The sequence below is a fragment of the Rhinopithecus roxellana genome, chromosome 6 (assembly GCF_007565055.1).
Source record: "Rhinopithecus roxellana isolate Shanxi Qingling chromosome 6, ASM756505v1, whole genome shotgun sequence".
NCBI classification, from domain to species: domain Eukaryota; kingdom Metazoa; phylum Chordata; class Mammalia; order Primates; family Cercopithecidae; genus Rhinopithecus; species Rhinopithecus roxellana.
The window spans coordinates 91,495,980-91,509,868 of NC_044554.1; the positions used below are offsets into that span (position 1 = coordinate 91,495,980).

At 38.4% G+C, this 13,889-nt stretch overlaps 1 protein-coding gene and 1 gene segment (V, D, J or C); one reads left to right on the top strand and one right to left on the bottom strand.

Moving 5' to 3' along the window:
• STARD3NL (STARD3 N-terminal like) overlaps window positions 1-12,961 on the top strand; it is a 53,677-nt gene extending 40,716 nt beyond the window's left edge. For both annotated transcript variants that reach the window (XM_010364024.1, XM_010364025.2), the window contains 3 exons: window positions 1,885-1,980; window positions 11,092-11,164; window positions 12,213-12,961. In XM_010364024.1, coding sequence (XP_010362326.1) covers window positions 1,885-1,980; window positions 11,092-11,147 — 152 coding nt within the window. In that variant the 3' untranslated portion in view covers window positions 11,148-11,164; window positions 12,213-12,961. The remainder of the gene's footprint in view (window positions 1-1,884; window positions 1,981-11,091; window positions 11,165-12,212) is intronic.
• Window positions 6,238-13,889, bottom strand: part of LOC104662900 — a 117,678-nt gene continuing 110,026 nt past the window's right edge.

Consider the following 13,889-nt stretch of genomic DNA (forward strand, 5'->3'; position numbering starts at 1 on the left):
GAGAAAATAAAACCAATTTTAAGTGAGTAGAAGCAACTATTCTAAATACAAGGCAGTGATTCTCCAAAGTCTCCCATTGTGATCCATACAGCAGTTGGTGGCTTCAGATGGGCCATGGTTAGAACAGTTAAATGCCTAGGGCTGAGGACCATTGGTGGGTTTAGGATGAAGATGATTCACAGGAGGATGACAGCAATCCAGAGCGAAGCTCAGCCTTTCACGATCCTCTGAGTAGCTGAGTCATAGCTAACAGGGTGTACTCATGAGTCCTGCCAAAGCTGCTATAATCTCATCATGGCTTTGAGTATCCCAGAATATTCACTAGGAAGGCCAAATGATTGATTAAGCTTCATGGTCAATTACCAAGCTGGAATTCTTCTCCACATAATGTCCTTAATGGAAGCCCACATGCCCCACCCACCCATCTTAAGGGTGAAACAATCAAAGCTCATTTCAGACACCCATGCAGTTTCAAGACATGCTGTTTTTACGCCTCTGCCAGTCATCTGGCTCAATTTGCCTGGCCTCCTAGGAAAAAAAAAGTATCTTATAGAAAGGTAAGCATGATGATAACTTCAAAAAGCAGCAGGATGCAAAATAATCTTGCAAGTGGTTTTATTTTGGAAAATCTCATTTACATAGAAGAAATATGTAAGAAAAGAATTACAATTCAAGAGTAGATTTTAAAAACCCGTTAACCAGACTGAGGTGTACCTTCTATCCTGTGCCCTCTATTCCTTTGTGAAAGTGTATTGTGGAGAAGTTATAAGTAAAGCTAATTAAAGTCTTTTTTAATTGTATATAAATACGAAACGGAACTTGATTGAAAACCTATCAACTGTAACTATGACTGAGGCTTGAATGATTATGGGATTAAACCACATTCAAAGTGACTAATAAAGCAGAACACACAATTAATGAAATTTTTTAAAATAGTATTTATTTTCATTGTCAGTAGCATGTATGACACATACCTGACATCTACTTTTTGGCCTGGTGCTTCCTCCTACTCTATCCTAAGGTTAACTCAGCTTTCAGTTAAAAGAACTTCAGTGTCGATGGCCTTGCATGTGTTAGTGTTCCTCAGCTGTCCACGTCCTGCTTTTTTACCTTTTCTTTGTTTTTTTAAGATACTTTTTTTCTTTTGAAACCTTCTTGTTGCATAAATATTTCCTCGTTTGTCATCTTAATTGTTCTTCATATATTTATAAAAGGCCATCCCTGTATTGCACTTTACATCTGGCATCTCTCTAATGAGACATAGCCAGCAGACCATTTGTAGGAGCTGACTGTGCTTTTTATTTTACCTTGCGTTTTGGTTTTGAAATTGTACTTTTTTTGTAGGAAGGCAAGTATTCACAAGGTTAAGATGTAAATACTCAGTTATTTATTCTGAGACAGAGTCTCACTTTGTGAAGTGCAGTGGCACAATCATGGCTCACTGCAGCCTCTACTTACTGGGCTCAAGCAATCCTCCCACCTCAGCCTCCCCAGTAGCTGGGACTACAGGCATGCGCTACCACACTCGGCCAATTTTTAAATGTTTTGTAGAGACAGGGTCTTCCTATGTTGCCCAGGCTGGTCTCAAACTCCTGGGCTCAAGCGATCCTCCATTTTTGGCCTCCCAGAATGCTGTGATGACAGGTGTGAGGCACCATGCTCAGCACCATGAGACACTTATTTAAACTGCTTAGTTACCTGTCCTTACAGTATTGTGTGTCGTTTGTTAATGCAACTTACTGTTTGGTTGAAAAATTTTTGAAGTACCTCTTTTTCTAAAGGTATTTCATTATAATAATAATACCATTTTATTTTACTTAATCTTGCCAAAAAGCTACCAGAAAGGTGACCTTACTCCCGACATCTGAATTTTTTCTCTTCCAGGACTCCTGATAGTTCAGGATGCTTCAGAGAGGGCAGCACTTATACCTGGTGGTCTTTCTGATGGTCAGTTTTATTCCCCTCCTGAATCTGAAGCAGGTAAAAAACTTCATTATTATTTATGCTTGTTTCTGTCATTCAAAAGCTCTGCTCTTCCTCTCTCTTCCTACCCCCTCTGTTTCTCAATGTACTTAGCTAACATCTAACATGCCAGGCATCAGGGATATGAAAATAGGTGAGACACAGTCTCACATGAGACCAGTGTTAAGACACAGAGTTGTAAAAATAAATGTCATGGAGGAGTGATTAGACACTGTGGTTTGTAATATGTATCTTAGAAGACACACACGTGGTTTGTGATATGTATCTTAGAAGACACACAGACAAGGGGAAGGGTCTCAGTGCTCTCATTATTCCGGTTCATCACCAAACCAACCTCCCTCTTGGACTCCAATGTCTGAGAATGGCAGCACTGTCCACCTAGTTGCCCAGATCAAACACCAGAGCCTCACTGTTGGCTCCACCCCGTTCTTACGGCTCACCTCTCATAATTCACGAAGCTGTTTCCATCCTCTCTCCCTCATTTCTACCTCCATTTTCTCGTTCAAATCCTGCCACTTCTTATCAGCTCCAGCCTCATTTCAGCATTACTTTCTGCAGTTTCTGCAACAGCCTTTGTCTCCCTGCCTCTGGTTTTGTCTTTCACTAACCAGCAACCAGAGTGCTCTGTTAAAAATAATAATTACACTCAACAAAAATAAACAACCTGATTAAAAAATGCAAAGGGTTTTGATAGACATTTCTCCAAAGAAGATACACAAATGGCCAATAAGCACATAAAAGATGCTTAACATCACTAATCATTAGGAAAATGCAAATCAGAACCACAACAAGATACCGCTTCATACATGTTAGGATGACTATTACAGAAAGCAAAACCAAACAAAAAGGCAGAAAATAAATATTCATGAGGATATGGAGAAATTGGACCCCTTGTGCATTATGGGTGAGAATATAAAATGATATAGCCCCAGTAGAAAACAGTATGGTGTTTCTGTAAAAGCTTAAACATAGAGTTACCATATGATTCAACAGTTCTACCCCTGGGTATGTACCCAAAGGAAATGAAAGCAGAGACTACAGCAGATATGTGTATACCCATGCTCATAGCAGCATTATTCACAGTAGCTAAATGGTGGAAACAACTCAAACAGCTGTCAGCAGATGAATGGATAAACAACATGTATGTATGTCCAATGGAATATTGTTCTGCATTAAAAAGTAATGGAAAGTTGGGCACAGTGGCTCATGCGTATAATCCCAGCACTTTGGGAGACCGAGGTAGGAGGATTGCTTGAGCCCAGGAGCTCAAGACCAACCTGGGCAATATAGTGAGACCTTGTCTGTACTAAAAAAGAAAAAAAAAAAAAAAGAATAGAATTCTGACACATGCTGTAACATGTATGAACTGTGAACACACTATACTAAGTAAAATAAGCCAGACACAAAAGGGCTGTCATATGATTTCACTAGATGAGATACCTAGAAAAGTCAAATTCTCAGAATGGGATTGCCATTCTGAAGGTGGATGCTGGTGATGGCTGCACAACAGCGTAGATGAACTTAATGCACTGGACAGCATGCTTAAAAATGGTTAAAGTGGTAAATTTTATGTTAAATACATTTTTCTTTGGTAAACACTATTTTAAAACTGCTAACACTTTTTAAAGTTGTCAGGTGCTGTTCTAAGCTTTATTAATATTCACTCATTTATTCCTCCCTTGTCTGCTTATCTTCTGAGATACAGATCACAAACCATAGTGTCTAATCCATTACATTCATTTTTACAACTCTGTGTCTTACCACTGTTCTCTTGTAAGATTGTGTCTAACCTATTTTCATATTTTTAATGCCTGGCATATTAGATGTTTGCTAAGTGGCTCCACTCTGTGATGTAAAACTCATACTATCCCTAATGTAGAGATGAGCAAATGAGGCACAGAGAATTGAAGCAATTTGCCCAACGTCACATTAATAATAAGTGGTGTACCTGGGATTTAACCTGGGGTCCAGTCCTAGAGTTCATGCTTATAACTGCTAAAGTATATTAGCCTCTTGGTGTTTATGAAAATATAGACTTGGTCATGCCAGTCCTCTGCTCAAAAGCCCTTCAGTAGCCTAAAGGATCAAGAAATCAGTAGATCTTAGCCTGGCTGGAAGTGCCCCTGGGGGCACTGTCACCAGTTGTCTAGTTTCTTACCTTGTGACTGCCTTCTCGTGTGCTGTTCATAGCTCTTGTGGAAATGCTGTGCTCCAGAGCCCTCCAGCCATTGTCCACCTTGCTGTTTCCATTCTGAACATGATCTCCTCTGCAATCTTAGTGTCTGCTCACATGTTCCCAGGTTCTTGCCAGCCATGCCTACCCTTCCCGTCTCTCCCAGCAGTTTTAGAACATCCTCGGCATGTTCTTTGGAACCTCTTGCACAGCCCTGTCATCCTGTGTTGTCTGCACTGCCTTCAGCGCCGACCTGGTCTGTTTCTACTGCTGGGTTATAAACTCAGTTTAGAGACTACATCATTTTATTCCCTACATTAGGCCTAGTTAATATTTCACTCACACACACACACACACACACACACACACACACACACACACACACACACACAGTGATAAAACAGATTCCAGACAGAAAGAGCCATGAATGATTGAAGGTGCAGCAGTGTGAAATATCAGTGTGCTGGAGGAACTCCAAGTAACTTGAGATTCTGGACTATTGGTGTTGGATCTGAAAGCAGCATACAACACAGAAACTGGAGCCAGATGAGATACAGATATGGATTAGTAGAAAATTTGTTTCTATAACAGTAAAAACTAGAATTAAGTATTAAATTCTTTATTACCTCATAAGGATTATTTCATTGAGAAGTTTTGTGTCATAGGACTTTACTCTTTGAAAAAAGGAAATTCATATTAGAGTTCATGCATCTCTACTTCTTTTTCTAAGACTAATACAGGTTCCTAGTACTAATGTATTTTCTTAACTAGAGTTCAGAATGTAGAACAGTAGTGACATGGGGGACACCACCTCAAGCATGCCTCATTAAGCTTTCTAGTTCTGGGATCCGTCCGCATTTCACCTTTATCATTTACCACCACCTAGTGGTATCCTGGAGCATTACCCTTTCCTTGAGTTAGGAAAGTAAACAAGAACAAAGTATTTTCTTGGTGTTCCACTGTGTAGCTGCTTTGTTTGACAAAAGACAGGTTACTAATGGACAGAGAAGGAGGGGTCAGAGTGGACTACCTTATTATATTTGCATTGTCTGAATGTTCAGTTTAGGAAAGAATTAAAAATGAAAACTGTTACTGGAATTAATATGCCTAGAAAAAAAAAGACTACTCTAGAGCAAAGCTTTTCCATTATGCCAACAGCTAAAAATTCAAGCCTTTCAGTAGCTGATGTTCTAAGCCGCTGTTGCCCTGCTACAGCACTGACTTCCCTGGTGCACATGAGGGCGTCCGAAAAAGGCCTGACGTGCCTTTTGTTGTCTTTTTTTTTTCTCCACCACCTAATACAGTACCTGGCTTATATTAGACTTATAACTGTTGAAGAAAGGGATGAAAAGAAAAGGGAAAGAAATAGGAGGCACCATAAACAAAAATGTTAGCACTTTTCCTTGTGAAGGAACAGCCTGAATTTTAGTGTCACGGTTTATTAGATACACTTGTAAAGGATATAAAAATAGTTTGTTTGCAGGCTTGCTTGTTGATCAGACCACATCCTGCATCCCTGTGTATTAAGTGGAAAGAACGAGGAATATGATCCTCTATCAGATGACTGGGTTGAAATTATGTGTGGTCAGAGAGCTTAAATGAACCAGTTGTGAAGCTGAAGAAAGGGTAATTCTTCACCTCCTAGACCATGGAAAGACTAACTTAAAATGAGGAATTGCTCAGTTGCATCATATAGCCTGTCCTGTGCAAGTCTAGATAAGGCATTCATTACAGTTCTAAGTTGCCACCTCCCCAGAGTAGCCATGCATCCTGGTTTGCCTGCAGCAGCCCCGCCTTCTTCTGGTTGCCACATGTAGTTATTATTAGAAGCCCTGTATCTCTCAGTAGTGTTCTTATTTAGATGATCGTTTCTATGATCACCCTATGTGTAGTGAATAGATTTGAAACACAGTTTTTTCCACCTTTTAATTAAAATTTTGAAAATTACTGAAAAATCATTACCAGGGATACTGAATAATATTCACTTTTTTAAAAAAGCTTGATTGAGGTGTAATTTGCATATAATAAAATTCATCCATTGTAAATGTATAATTGCATGATTTTTAGTAAAGTTATAAATTTTTAATCAATATTACAATGTAATTTTGGAAAGCTTTCATCACTTGAAAAACTTCTTCATGCTTATTTGCAGTTAATCCCCACTTCTACCTCTAATCCTAAGTAACCACTCATCTTCTTTGTATCTTGACAAATTTACCTTTCCTGGGCATTTAATGTAAATGTAGTGATATGATACATGGTTTTTTGCATCCAGCCTCTTTTACTTAGCATAAGGTTTGAGGACCAACCATGTTGTAGCATATCAGTGTTTTGCTCCTTTTTATAGCTGGATATTATTCCATTTTATGGACATACAACATTTTGTCTATATCCACAAGTTGATGGACATTTAGATTATTTCCACCTTTTGGTTATCATAAGTAATTCAGCTGTGAACATTCACATACATGCCTCTGTGTGGATGTTTATTTTTATTATTCTTGAACAGATTTCTAAGAGAGGATTTGCTGTGTCATATGGCAAGTTTCTGTTTAACTTTTTTTAAAATTGTGAAACTGTTCTTGATCGTGGCTGTTTTCTTTTTCATTCCCTCCAACAATGTACAGTAGTCCCTTCTTATCCACAGTTTCACTCACCTGAGGTCAACTGAGGTCTGAAAATATTAAATGGAAAATTCCATAAGCAAACAGTCTGTGAGTTTTTAATTGTGTGCCATTCTGAGTAGCATGATGAAATCCCACACTCTCCTGCTTCGTCCTGCCTGGAAGGTGAATCATCCCTCTGTCCAGATCCATACTGTGTGCACTGCCCACCTGGTAGTCACTTAGGAACCATCCAGGTTATCAGATCGACCATCCCAGTATCACAGTGCTTGTGTTCAAGTAATCCTTATTTCACTTAACAATGGCAAAGTAGTACTTCTGGCAATTCATATATGCCGAAGAGAAACCATAAAGTTCTTCCTTTAAGTGAAAAAGTGACAGTTCTCACCTTAATAAGAAAAGAAAAAAAAAATCACATGCTGAACTTTGTCATGTTTGTCATACAGTAAACTTTTTCATAGTTATATATGTATAAGAAAAAACATAATATTGATAGGATACAGTACTGTCTGCATCCAGGGATAAGGAGGATTACTGTATATGCATTTCCGTTTCTCCATATATTCACCAATGCTTAGTATTGGGTCTTTTTCATTATAGCTATGCTAGCAGGTTTAAAGTGGTACCTCATTGTGGTTTTAATTTGTATGTCTGCAGTGATAGGTATTTTTCATGTTTCTATTACATGTAATTCATAAGTCTTATTTAGAGAAAAATCTATCTCAAGTCTTTTGCCGTATCTTTGTGTTGTCTTTTTATTATTGAATTGTAAGAATTTTTTATACATTCTAGATAGAAGTGCTTTCATATATGATTTGCAAATCTTTTTCCCAGTCTATTGTTTGTCTTTTCATTGCTTCACAGAGTCTTTTGAAGCACAAATTTTAAATTTCAATTAAGTGTAGTTTATGAATTTGTTCTCTTATGGATAATGTATTTATGGTCATATCTAAAAAACTCTTTAACTCTATGACATGAAAATTTTCTCCTACATTTTCTTCTAAAAGGTTTTATAGTTTTACATCTTTCAATTAAGATTACAATACATTTGAATTAATTTTTAAATATGGGGGAGGTAAGGGATTATCATTCTCTTGCTTTTGGATATTCAGTTGAACAGCACCAGTTCTTGAAATGACAACCTTTCCCCATTGAACTGATTTGACACATTTGCTAAAATCAGTTTACTGTAAACTGATTTTGTGCCAAACCAATTTTTATTTTTTTAATTCTGCTTTCTTAAGGTGAATACTTATATGATTGATTTGATACTTTTTTTTCTTTTCTTATATAGCCATTGCAAGCCATAAATTTTCCTCTAGGAATTGCTTTAGTGACATCACATGAATTTTGATATGTTGTGTTTTCATTTGAATGCGTGCCTTGGCTTTCAGCAGGTTGACACGGATGTATCTGCATGTGGATCTCTTTGTATATATCCTAATCTGTGTTTATTCTCCTTATAAAATATGTGGATTAATATTTCTCAGCCAGTTTGAGAAATTCGAACCATTAATTCTTCAAACATTTTTCTGACTTTTTCCTCCTTCTGGGATTCCCATTACATGGTTGATTGATATTGCTTGATGTCTCTGAGCGCTTCAACCTTTCCTCAGTCTTTTTCTCTCACTCAGAGATAGTTTGTTTTGACTGTCATTTTTTCCTGGGAATGGTCACACTTTCTTGATTCTTTGCCTATCTTGTATTTTTTGATGAAAAGCATTTTGCTGAAAATAAAGTAACTCTCGGTTCTGACTTTTTTCCTAAAAGCTTACTGGTATTGCTCTTTATTTGTTTAGTAAATCGTCTTGTGCTAAATCTGTGAAATCTATACACCCTGGGGTGTGTGGCTACTTCTTGTTTTATTGTCCATTAATTAATTCTTGCCTGTATTTTCAAGCCTAGCTTCCTAGGAGTTACCCGTGTCTAGAGCTTACTGATTAGGCAGAGCCTAGCTAGTGATTACACAGAGGATTGCACTGAAACACCTGGATTACGGCTTCCATCCTCTGCCAGGTAGAAATGTACATAGGTTGGATAGCACCTTCAGAGTTCAGGCCATTTTCAAGTCCTCCCCAGCTTTTACTTTCTGCTAAGTCCTTTCCTACTCTGTCTGCATATGCTTAGAACTCAGGCTAATTGGCTGGCTTGGGCTCTCTTGGGTCTCCTCTGTGCACGGAGACAACCCCAGCTGGGCATATGCTTGTCCCAGTGGTGACCACAACTCAGGCTCCCAGAGTAGTTGGCCCTTTCTCTTCATCTGTCTCTGAATTTGTCACTTCATTGTCAGTGTCACTGGGCATGAGCATGGCTCCCCACTCCAAATTAAGTGATTTCCCTTCAACTGAGTAGCTTTGCTGCCAGTCCCCATGGCCTGCCCCACCCTGGCAGAACCTCCATGGCCATTGAGCTGGGTATTGGGAGGTTGGAGAAGAACAGGAGCAGCTCCAGGCAAGACATGACTGCTGTTCTCTGAATTCTGCAGTGTTTCAAACGTAAACATTTCTCCAGTTGTTGTATGCTTTTGGTTATTTCTCCAGTGGTAAGATGGCTAGTTTTGCCCATTTTGCCACATTTAGGGGGTGCTTTTCAGGGAGAGGATTTATTGACTTCTTCACTTGGCCGTAGCCAGAAGTCCCTTTAAAAATATGTAAAGAAGACATATTGTTATGTTTTCATTAAGGGTTTAGCTTTATTTAGGACTCCCAAACAATTCCAAGACATGGCAACTCATTGTGCTTTCAGTGCCGCTGGCCTGGCAGGTTGAAGTGAGCCTGGGAACAGGAAGATCTGGTGTGACCATCTTCCTCAGCCTCCTTCCACAGTGAGGACAGGCAGTTCACCACCTCTTGTCTCTACAATGGACAGCATGTTAATAGGCTAGAAAGTAAAGCCTTCAACAATTAAGTCTTTACCTATTCATTTTACTACAAATTCAACCTAACCATGTGACATTTATGAGGTTAAGATGTTCTCTTCAGATCATCAGGCGTTCTTTCCCTATACCAAATTTGTTCTTGGCTATAATTCAGGTAGACATTCTTCTAAGGAAAAAAGAATGTCCTCTATAAAGTATGTTATCTAACAAGGTTCAGGTGCAGTTGAGAGAGACTGCGGCATTTACATGTGAATTGGTGGCATCTCTCACCTACTACTTTCGTCTTCTCTCAGGGCCCCCTCCTCTTTTTTAAATTCCCCTTCCCTGATTATGAAAGTCATGCATTTAAAAAAGTGGAAAGAACAAAAATTAGAAATCACATATCCTTCAAACTATTCGGTAACATCAGTGTTGACAGTTTAGTTTCCTTCTTGGTGTGTGTGTGTGTGTGTGTGTGTGTGTGTGTGTGTGTGTTTAATCTCACATCATTGTGCCCATGCTGCCTGTATTATTCATATTCTGCTTTTTAAAAATATAATATAAAAATAATAAAGACAATTCAGGTTTATTGTAGAAATGTTGAAATATCCAGAAAAATATATAAAAGTTACATGGTTATTTTCTTCTACTCTTTCTCATTTGCACACATATATTTGGTTTTTAATTTTATCAGATGTGATCTCATGGCATATAAAGTTGTATTTGCTATACATTTGCTTTTACCTTACAGCATATGCATTTTTTTATGTTATAAATTCTATATAACCTAATTTTAAGTGGATGCAAGATATTTTATGGAAATGTGGTATTAACCTTCCTTCTATTATCAGACACTTAGCTTTCTTTTCAAAGTTTTAGAGAGAAAATCTACATAATGAATAATAAGCAATATTTCCTCAGGGATAGGTCTATCCTAAGGAAAGAATTCCATAGTGGAATGACCAGGTCAAATCTAGGAATATCCTGAAGCTTATGAGACATTGATCCAGAAGGTCCAGACAGTGGTCACTGCCACAGTGCTCTCACTGCTCTCTCACTCATCTGCCACAGCTATTGTTAGTAACACTTAGATTCGATTATTTATACCAAGCTCAACATTTTTGCATGTAAAAAATATCTACAAGCTCATCAGCAAAGAGGTGGAGGAAGAATAGTGATTGATAATAATTATTGGTCTGCATGAATATTCTTAGTACATAAGTGAAATCCATTTTGACAGATTAGTGTAAGTGATAGATTATTGTTTAAAAGTTTTCATCTTACAAGAAATAAACTAAAACTTTCAAATAGCAGTTAACCTAAATCTCTTGAGGATTAAACATGTTTAATATTTTTGTGTGTGTGTGTTATAATTTTAAACATATTTATTTAAAATAGTTTGTTACTATAATGGAATGAAATACTTTTTCTTCTTCCCTTTCTCCGCCGTGTAGGATCTGAAGAAGCTGAAGAGAAACAGGACAGCGAGAAACCACTTTTAGAACTATGAATACTACTTTTGTTCAAGTAAGTGTTTGAAATGAAACTGTAACAACAAAGTAGTTAAGTATGGAGATTTCCTTTGAGTAGAGTCAAAGTAGAATTCAAAGAATAAGAGTGCAAGTATAGCCAGATTTGGCTTACTTGCATGAATTTATCAGTCACGTTTTATTAATATCAAATGTCTTAACATTTTTTGTATAGGTATCCATTTGTACGGTTTGAAAAATACCTCAGATTTCTAAATTTCTAAAGAATGCAGATGAATTTATGTTGTTACTTAGCCAGAATGTCTACATGTCAGTCACATGTCGTTGTTTTAATGAAAAGTATGAACCTATGTTAAAAGGGCAGCAGTCCTGTAAGATGCAAGTGCTGTTATCACCTCCATTTTACATTTGAAGCAGCAGAGACATAGAATGGGTCACTTACCCAAGGTTGCACAGCTAGACGTGGCAGCGCTGGGGCTCAGGCCCACACTGTCTGGTACCAGGTCCACTGCAGCCCCTCACTGGGATATTTCTCAAGGATTTTGGAGCCTCTGAGGTGAAAGCTGCTGTACATCCAAAGCAGTCATGCTTAATGGGCTCTAAAGTGGAACACATTGTTAAATCCCTTGAAGTCATCAAGTAAAATCATTTCAACCTCATAAATAGAAGGCAATTGAAGTACATTGTAGTGGCAGCAAATCTGCCTGACAGTTTAACAATAGAAGGAAAAAGCTCCCGGATTGTGAGTCATTGGGAAGCCGGGACAGAGGGTGACTGGGTGGGAGAGGCAGCCAAGGTCATGTCGCGTGGAGCCCCTGTGCCTGCCTCCTCAGCCCCCAGCACACCTAGGCTGCATCTCTCCACCACAGTCATGTAGACACGAAGCAAAAAGGTGGGCATGCTGGTAGTTGAGCCTTTTCTGAAATATTTTAACATGAATTCTAGTGTGACCACACCCATGGTCCTTCATGTGTCTGTCACAGCCCCTCTTCAGCACACAGACTTTTATGTACATGTAAGCTGACCATGGCATTTTGCCTTTTAATGCTATTTCTCAAATATTTTGTCTTCTTTCTTTTTCTAAGTGTGAAAAACCCTCACAGAAAGTCATCGAGGCAAAAAGAGGCCGGCAATCGAGTCTCCCTGTTGACAGTAAAGTTGAAATGGTGACGTCCACTGCTGGCTTTATTGAACAGCTAATAAAGATTTATTTATTGTAATACCTCACAGACATTGTACCATATCCATGCACATTTAGTCACCTGCCTGTGGCCGGTAAGGTAATGTCATGATTCATTCTCTCTCAGACTGAGTCTGATGTGTTAACGAATAGGTGAAGAAAGTCTTGTGCTGTATTCCTAATCAAAAGACTTAATATATTGAAATAACAGTTTTTTAGTAAGCAAGATACCTTTTTATTTCAGTTCACAGAATGGAATTTTTTTGTTTCGTGTCTCAGATTTATTTTGTATTTCTTTTTTAACACCCTACATTTCCCTTGTGTTTTTTAACTCATGCACATGTGCTCTTTGTACAGTTTTAAAAAGTGTAATAAAATCCAACGTGTCAATGTGGCTAGTTTTTTTCTTGTTTTGCATTATATATGTGGCCTGAAGTGTTGGACCTGCAAAAGGGGAAGAAAGAGGGATTGTGAATACATGTCAAATGTCACCAGACATTTGTATTATTTTTATCATGAAATCATGTTTTTCTCTGAGAGATTGTTCTGAAATGTTCTAAATACTCTTATTTTGAATGCACAAAATGACTTAAACCATTCATATCATGTTTCCTTTGTGTTCAGCCAATTTCAATTAAAATGAACTAAATTATACTGTGTGCTATTTTTTCAAACATGAATATTCCCCTTAATGATTCATGGGAAGTCAGGATGTCTATTAGTTTTCTTTCATCATTCATTGTGTCGTTCAAGAAAAACCTAATTGCCTGTAGTGGTGATGATGCTGGCTTGGGTAGAAACTGACATTTTGTGCTTATCAAGTCACTTCTATCTGTGCTTGTTCTAAGAGTGGATCAGATCTCAACAGTGCAACGGGGAGGCTTGCTGGGAGGCTGGAGTCTAACCAGGATGAGTGTCTCATAGTGGAGAAGGGGTGAAGAAAATCTCCAATGTCTGGCCTTGAGACTAAAACCTTAGAACTCAATGGTGTTACGTGAGTGAGAATCTCCTGTTTCAGGATTGGAGTTGCATATACACCAACCCCACAGATGATGCCTAAGCTGCCAATCAGGTTGTTCACTTCACCTGAGAAGGAGCTCTCACCCAGACATGTTGAGTGAACCAGTAGGATGTTGCCAATCCTCAAAGGAAGCCAAGTCTGGCTCAGAAGTCACCTCTCTAAGCACAGACCAAGAGGAATGAGGTATAGTATTTGAATATGCTAGGAAGTCAGACTGTGGGAGCCTACAGTGATTATTTCAACGATTGAGTTACATATTCCCCTGGGACTGCATAGATTCAGCCCAGGGGTGTGGGTACCCACTCTGCCATGTTTCAGTAGAGTAGGAGTGGAGCCGTTTGTCCTTTATGCTCACATTGCTGAGCAATCCTCTGATGGACCCCTATCACTTATTTATCTGATGTTAATGTCCTCTAGTAATCCTTGCTCTGGTTGACGTAGAGGGACTTGGTATGATTCCATTTATGACATTGGTTACACAGTTGAACTCAGGGCTTCTATATCCCTGGTTTCCTGTGGAGAAAGAAGCACATCACTGTTGCCCACATCTATGATCTACCT